The sequence below is a fragment of the Natator depressus genome, chromosome 26, assembly GCF_965152275.1.
Source record: "Natator depressus isolate rNatDep1 chromosome 26, rNatDep2.hap1, whole genome shotgun sequence".
NCBI lineage: Eukaryota > Metazoa > Chordata > Testudines > Cheloniidae > Natator > Natator depressus.
In genome coordinates, this window is record NC_134259.1 from 6,394,327 (window position 1) to 6,402,032 (window position 7,706).

The following is a 7,706-nucleotide window of genomic DNA, read 5'->3' on the forward strand; positions in this document are numbered from 1 at the left end:
ACACAGGGAGCTTTTCTGAGTCTGGTCTGGGTCAGTTGTGACTGAGAGTTGACACCATCTGATGGCTATTAGATGGCCCGTGAGTGAGAAGGTGCATCTCAATCCAATTCCTGGACAGGCATCTGTATCTCAGCTGCCACTCTTGGGATCCCTTGTTGGCAGTCTCAGGAAAGGGACCCAAGGACTGAGTGGGCCGTGGAGGCCGAACTCTGAGGCTTAGCCGTGCTCCCGCCAGAAAAGGGCTGAGGCACGTTAATGGGGCAGCTTCCGGCTCGGCTGTCCAGGATGTCGATGTGCTACCAATGTACAGGCTGTCCCTCTTCGAGGCTGTCCAGCCCAGCCTTTCCCCACGGCTTCTGGAGAGCTTCCAGTGCAGGTTTTATGTAATTGTGACGTCATAGTTTCTTTCTCCCAGAAAGCCCTAGCTCTAGCATCTGGGGTCCTGCAAAATTTCTGCCCTCCAGCCAGTTTTCCAGCTCCGGTTATTTAAACAAGAGCAGCTTGAGCAACTTAGTTTCCACTTGTTCTGGATTATGGAGAATTGTCCCCTTTCATGATGGGAAACCCACCATTTATGGGACATACCTGGGTCCTGAGACCCCTTCTGGGGGGCTTCTGAAACCACATCCCGGTAGGACATTGCCATGATATTCCGGTGCCATGTCATCACGCTTTGTCGTGACATCATGGTATGATGTTATGACATCTTGACGGAAACGTCCCAGCATCACCCTGGCTGAATTTGTTCCATTCAGAGAAACCCCAAGGTCACATAAGTAGCCAGTAGCTCCTCTGAATTAGAACTTCGGTTCCAGGGGATCCGGGGAAGACAGCGTGGTCCTGGGGATAGGGAACCAAGAAAGGTGGCTTCTTCCACTCTCAGGTCTGCCAAGGATTGGTTTGCGGGCGTTGATCCTTTTGTGCCTTTGTTTCCCCATCTGTAAAATGGGAGTCATGATATCTGTGTAGAGCACGCTCAGAGCTGTGTCTGAAAGGCCCTGTCTAGGTGGTATGTGTTCTGCCGGGCTTTGTTCCGATCCTTCCCGCAGGATGCTCACAAGCAGGCAACTGGAGATGGGAAAACCTTGTAGAGCGTCGTGTCCAGAGACTTGGCTTCTCCTGGATTGTTCCCTGGGGCGACTGCCTCTTCTGGGCCTGCGGGTTCGGCCTCAAAGTTATATCCTTGCTGGGTTTCTTGTAGGGAGGGGCAGAGACGCTGGCTGAGGCTGCTACACACATGGGGGGCGGTTGACAGGCTGCGAGCTCCTTCCTTGATGGACGCCCCTTTGCTTGGTTGCAGATGTCACCTTCATCCTGGACGACGGTGCTATCAGTGCCCACAGGCCCTTGCTCATCTCCAGCTGCGACTGGATGGCTGCTATGTTCGGGGGTCCGTTTGTGGAGAGCTCCACCCAAGAGGTGAGGAGGGCGGCAGCAAACACCGTGGCAGGGTTGGGATTTGCCTTCTCTTCCTCTCCCTCCCTGCAGCCCCGCCCGGTGCTGCTGAGAGTCCTAGAGAAGGGAACGCAGCCTGCTCCATGCAGCACCCGAACAGCGGTTCTGATGAGCAGGCATTTCCGCTCCCTGCATCGCTGTCGTGGCATCCCAGTGGCCCAGAGCTACAGCGTTAAGGAGGGAGAAAGAGAGACTGAAAAAAGCTTAAGTGCCTTTTGCACTGACTCAGTGCTTTCCCTCTCTCTAGCCAGGGCCCATGGGGCAGAAAGGGAGGGAAGCCAAGATTTCACAGCAAGCAGGGACTGGCTGGGGTCAAAGGGAAAAGTCCACTCAGCAGATCCTGCAGGTTCCACAGAGGAGGAGAGACCGGGCAGGGGAAAAGGGACATTTGGGAGGGCAAAGGGGAGTTCCTGAGACAGATCTCTCCAGTACACACGAGCCCCTCTGTGCCACTCGGACAGCATAAAGTAGCCTTGACGTGAGTGGGAATGGTCCCCCGAGATCCCCCTTGCACAGCTTTAGAACTCACGGAAGGACTCTGTTCCCAGCGTAGTGGGTGGCCGGAGCGCCGTGCACTGTGGCTGTTCTCTGCTCCCCAGGGCCCATAGGGGGTAAATATGTTCTAGCAGCCTTGGGGCCGTTCTGACTTACACAAGGGGCCAGGCAGGGCCCCGGAACAGCTGGAGGAGAATACAGGAAGTGCAGAGGGGGCTGAAAGCCTGTCCTCCCTTTCCCTCCCTCAACACAAGAAGGGAGTAAATGAGCATCAGGCTCAAGCACTTTTTGGGGCCAGTGCCCACACTGTGCATGGCCTGATTGAGAACGAGAAGTCTGAAGAGACAAAGAAAAGCTCAGACAAAGCGGTGGGGGGTGCAGTCAGACAAGGGGTCGGTCAGAAAAAGGTGCCGACAGACAGACAGACATGGACGGTTCAGGGGGTGGTGCAGGGAGCATTTGTGCCAGGGCAGCTTACCCTGCTTGGCCACGGACAGCTGAAATCCCCAGCGCGGACAAGGAGGGGTGGGTGCAGCCAGGCCACAGAAAGACCAGGCAGGTGTGATTGAACCAGACGGTTTCCTGCTGCGTGGGGGCTGGGGAGAGGCAGCGCGTGCATCCCCAAGCACTGGGAGCGTGGGGCAGGGTACAGAGCCTGCCTGCCCTGTGGAAGGTAACCCTGTCTGTGTCCACACCCCTCCTGCACAGGTGGTGTTCCCTTACACCAGTAAGAGCTGCATGCGGGCTGTTCTCGAGTACCTGTACACCGGCCAGTTCAGCTCGAGCCCGGACCTCGACGACATGAAACTCATCATCCTGGCCAATCGGCTGTGTCTGCCGCACCTGGTGGCTCTCACAGGTAACTTGGGGGGGATGTGAGAAGGGCCTGTGGTCAGGCAGCACCCGGGGCAAGCCAGGCTTTGTCACCCACAACCACATCCTGAATCAGGGGGAGGGGGGTTCTGTGACCCTAGCTTACAGCTAGAAATGAATCTGAATGATCAGGGACTGGGGGGTGGGGGGGGGCTGCTGGGGTCACTGGCCCCTGTGGAGAAGGCAGCGAAAGCTGGGATGTGACCATTTTATCTGCAGTTCCTTCCTCCATCAGTGAGTGAAAAGACCCAGAGGCCCTCCCTAATCGGGGACTCCATATACCCATCTCCATCGGAAGGGGTGGTGACTTAGGGAGACGGGCTTTGGGGTTCTCCTGCCAGCTTTCCAAGGCTCATCCCAATGCGGGTTGAACCCGAAAACCAGTGCCCAGTAGGATGGCCTGACAGCGCTTGTCCATGTAAGGGAGGGGGCTTGGGACCTCATGAGTATGGGCTGGCTTGGTGAATCATTGCTGTTCAGAGACATGACAAGCTCAGTGCCGAGTCTCCCACTAGGAGTGTGGGCTGCAACATGGCAGACGCACCCTGCTGGGTCTGTCACCATTACCCATCTCACACAGGTCCAGTGGCTTGGTGCTGGAGGTAAAGCCAGCCGGAGGGCAACACAGGTCCAATTGCCTGAGTGGTTGTCCGCAGAACGCTCCCTAACCCCTGTGTGTGTGTTACAGAGCAGTACATGGTGGCGGGCCTGATGGAGGCATCGCAGATGTTGGTGGATATCGATGGGGACGTCCTCGTGTTCCTGGAATTGGCACAGGTACGAGTTGCTCATTTCTGGGTAGTTCCAGTGCTGCCCGGTGGCTTTTCATGGCCCGCTGGCGATGGCTGTTGCTGCACTCGCAGGGGGATGAGAACTCCAGGAGGGAAGGGCCAGGAAGATGGAGTGGAGCTAGATAGAGAGCTTTTGCGAGCAGTTCTTCATGCTCTATGATCCCATCAAGTCTTGCACGCTACCACAGGGCCAGGTTGGGTCGCCGGCTGGATGGGAGACCTATAAGAGACACTGGACTGTGCATGAAGTGGTGTGGGTGGAACTCTTCCATCAGCACGGAATCTAATGGCTCACCGGTGGGTGTTTGGGGCTGCCACCTTTCAAACAGGATGTGAAAGCAACATCCTGACCTCTCGCGGTCACGGAAAACCCTATTGCAGGGTGGCCAAATTCCAGGGTGGGTAATTGCCTGTCGCATTTCCAGTGAGATGCCATATCCTCCTCTAAAGGGCTCTGCGGTTAGCTGTGCATTGATAAACGACACCTGCCTTCCACCCCAGAGGTGGCTGCACTGCAGTGGTGGTAGTTTGTAAGGCAGGTGATGTCCTCTTGCAGGTATTGTGCTGGTGCTTATAATGGTCGATCTCTCTTCCAGTTTCACTGTGCGTACCAGCTTGCAGACTGGTGTCTTCATCACATCTGCACTAATTACAACAACGTCTGTCGGAAGTTCCCCCGGGATATGAAGGCCATGTCAGCAGGTCAGTGCTCGCTACTGCCTTCTTCATCACTCACCAGGACAGTGGAGTGGAGTACAGCTGGGAGGGACGGTGGGGTCAGCTCTAAGAGGCCCGGGGAGGGGTAGCCAGAAGAGCACTGCCCTGCACCCTGGGAAGGGGTAGTGAGCTCAGCGCTGTGGGCACTTGCCACTGCAGGGCTTGGTGGGATGCCACCTCCTCTGGTTTTGTTGTTAACATGCCCCTGGGCTGCCTCTCCCTTCAGAGAATCAAGAGTACTTTGAGAAGCACCGCTGGCCGCCGGTCTGGTACCTGAAGGAAGAGGATCACTACCAGCGGGCCAAGAAGGAGCGTGAGAAGGAAGACTACCTCCACCAGAAACGGCAGCCCAAGAGGAGGTGGCTTTTCTGGAACACCTCCTCCTCCCCTTCTGCCTCCCCTTCCTCATCAGCAGCCACAGCCTCCTCCTCCTCCTCTTCTTCCTCCTCCTCCTCAGCTGTGGTTTGACAGCCCCCCCTTGCCCTCACTCCAGCATCCCTGTGAGAAGGCGGTGGCCGACCGACCCGTACCAGCATCTGGTCCACCAGGCTTGGAGTAGACACCACCCGCTAAGCCCTTCAGTGGAGAATATGGAAAGAGTCCTTGGTAGGGTGGGCACATACCATACAGGGGGGCTCAGGACTTTGAGCCCTGGATCCCCTTAGGAGTTCTCCAGGGTCCTGCTCCCTGCTGTAGTTGCTCTGGCTAGAGACAAGGACTGGGTGGCTTTCAGAGCAGGGCCCCCACAGCGGGGTTGCTGGCTTTGCAGAGACTTGTTAGCAGGAGAACTTCACATTTACCGGAGCGTGAGCTTTTTGTTTGAAAAATATTCTACAAGGAGAAAAATGAAATTCCTTCGGGTTCTGCTTTTATTTTTTAACTGGAGGTTGTGTCTTGTTTTGTCCAATGGTGACTCACTCCTCCTCATGCCTGGGACATTTCAAACCACAGCAGGAACATGCCCCGAGATTTCCGCTGGGGCTCCTTTGACAGGGAGCAGCCTGTTTCTCTTTGCACTTACCGGCCTGGCTCTGGCCTCTGGAACATTTGCTTAGGCAGGGTGCATCTCCTGGGACCAGCCTAAGCCTGGACAACCTTCCAGGAAAGCCCCATGGACACCCAAGCAGCTTCAGCCTGGGAATCAGTCTTGCTTTGTTGCAGGTGGAGAGTATCTTCACGAAGCAGCCAGCTCCTCTGACTGAGAGCCCCACCCCAGTCCTCTGCCTTCCTTCCTGCTTAGCCAGCTCTCCCAGGAGGATGTTGCATTTAACAATCCCAGCTGGGGTCTGCTGAGATTCTGTGAAGAGGCTGCAGGTTTAGCCAGGGCCAAGTGGGGGGGGATGAGCTGAGAAGCGGCCTACCCAGAGGACTGTTTTGGGACAGGCTGCTTCTGCACCAGTGTGGGACCCCAGACTCTGACTTCTTTTTAAAAGACCCCTCACACACACACACACACACCCCCCAACTCCCAGTGGTTGGGATTTGAGCTCTGAAGGCTCCATTGTAATAAATGGTATTTTAAAGACCAGCATGGTCCCTGTGTGTTTGGAAGGAAGCAGGTGCTGTTTGAGAAGGCAGGGCCCACCTGCCCCTGCGGATATCAGTCCTGACTAATCGCTCCCATGCCCCCACCAAGCCAGCCACACACCTGGCAAAGCCACGGGCTGGCTGGAGGTAGTTTAAGGCAAAGCAGCTGAGCGCCGCCACTCACATGAAATGGTTTAACAGCAGAGCCGTCGATCAACCTCACGCAGGCAAAGCTCCCATTGAAGTCAGCAGGAGTTTTGCTCCAGGCCTGCCTAATACTATTTAGCAGGCTCCATCCAGAGAGGTACAGAGCAGCGATTTGCTGTCAGCCACATGCTGAATCCAAATTCAGCCAAGGAGCCAGCCTGTAGTCTGGTGCCCTCTCCAATTGAGGGTGGTACCTCAGGGCCTGCAGTCAGGGGAACAAGGCAAAGGGAGAGAACATGTGTGCTTTGGCATGGTCATCTCTTTTGATAAAGGGAGCGTCTGGAACCTGTTCTAGCCCATCCCAACAGCTGTTGAAGGAAGAGCTGTCCCACAGAGCAGCTTTGGAGGATGCTAGTTTCATATAGAGGTGTCTTGAAGGATCTTTAAAATATATTTTTACACCTCAGTGAGGTTACTCAGCTCCCCACCAGAGGGCAGGGACAGTTGCAGAAGTGTGCATTTTGCACTCAATGCCCCACCTGGAGCAGAGGGCCAATTCCACTGCTACAAGTCATGTCCACCTCCACAAGGCTGGGCTACACCCCTGAGCAGTAGCTGACCAGGGATGTGGTAGGTAGCGAGGAATTAGGGTCTGATCCAACAGCCATGCATTCAGGGGGAGCCTTTCCATTGGTTTCCCTGCTTGTTGGGTCAGGTCATTAGCCTTAATGTTGCTGGTGACAGCTAAAATGGAATCGGGGAGCTCTGAGGGCAGCAATCCTCTTGATGTGCTCTGGCAGCATGAGACCTTTCAGGGCAAGGGCAGGATGGGGTAATCCATTCCATCTCTGTACCAAGAGAGAAGGGTCATTTATTCCTTTGCTCGTCCCCTCCCTGAGAGGGGCACTTATCTTGTGCACATCAAAAGGGCAGGTCAACCCGGTGCCCAATGGCATATTAACCTTAGGAGCCAGCCTCTCCTTTTGCAATGATGGGGAAGTCAGAGGGATACAGAACCCCGATCTCTCCCTCTGGTTGTGTCTGATTAGAGACATGCCAACCTTTCCTTGAAAGCCAGACCTGTGTTGAGCTCGCCAGGGTGCAGTTTCTCTGCAACCTGGCTTGGTGGAGATGCAGTGATTCATTAACAGAGCATCAGTGCTGGCTTTGACACTACACAAACCTATCAAGGAGGCCCCACTTCCACCCCCAGATGCCAAAAGCTTATTACAGTGGATAACTTTGCTTCTGCCAGGCCAACGTTGGTTTTGACACAAAATGAGATCGGTTTGGGGTAGGTGCCACTGAAGGTCTGATTGTCCTTTGCCGTGCACCTGGTGTAATTTACATCTGCGCCGTATGGATGTTAAATGTTAGCAAGTGTGAATGGTCAGGAGACTTGGGGGGGTCATTTGCATATGAATCTCATGGTTAGTGGAGAGATACCCAGGAGCAAGAGTTTGTTCTGCTGTGCTTGCTGCCATGAAGGGGAAAAACCACTGTGGGAGGATCATAACATAGCCACAAGGAACTGTGGACCAGATGATGTAAGCATGTGACCTCACTCCAGTTAGAGCTATGTAGATACACACCAACTGCATCTCCATTGAAACCCAGACCACTAAGTCAACATTGTGGCTGAAGGCTGCGGGGAGCAGGGGGGAGAGAGACGAGAAGAGAAATTGTAGCATATAAAAAGTT

At 54.9% G+C, this 7,706-nt stretch overlaps 1 protein-coding gene across 2 annotated transcripts in view; it reads left to right on the forward strand.

Moving 5' to 3' along the window:
- RHOBTB2 (Rho related BTB domain containing 2) overlaps positions 1-7,667 on the forward strand; it is a 32,413-nt gene extending 24,746 nt beyond the window's left edge. For both annotated transcript variants that reach the window (XM_074940248.1, XM_074940249.1), the window contains 5 exons: positions 1,301-1,419; positions 2,659-2,809; positions 3,512-3,600; positions 4,211-4,316; positions 4,558-7,667. In XM_074940248.1, coding sequence (XP_074796349.1) covers positions 1,301-1,419; positions 2,659-2,809; positions 3,512-3,600; positions 4,211-4,316; positions 4,558-4,799 — 707 coding nt within the window. In that variant the 3' untranslated portion in view covers positions 4,800-7,667. The remainder of the gene's footprint in view (positions 1-1,300; positions 1,420-2,658; positions 2,810-3,511; positions 3,601-4,210; positions 4,317-4,557) is intronic.
- The last annotated feature ends 39 nt before the right edge of the window (positions 7,668-7,706 follow it).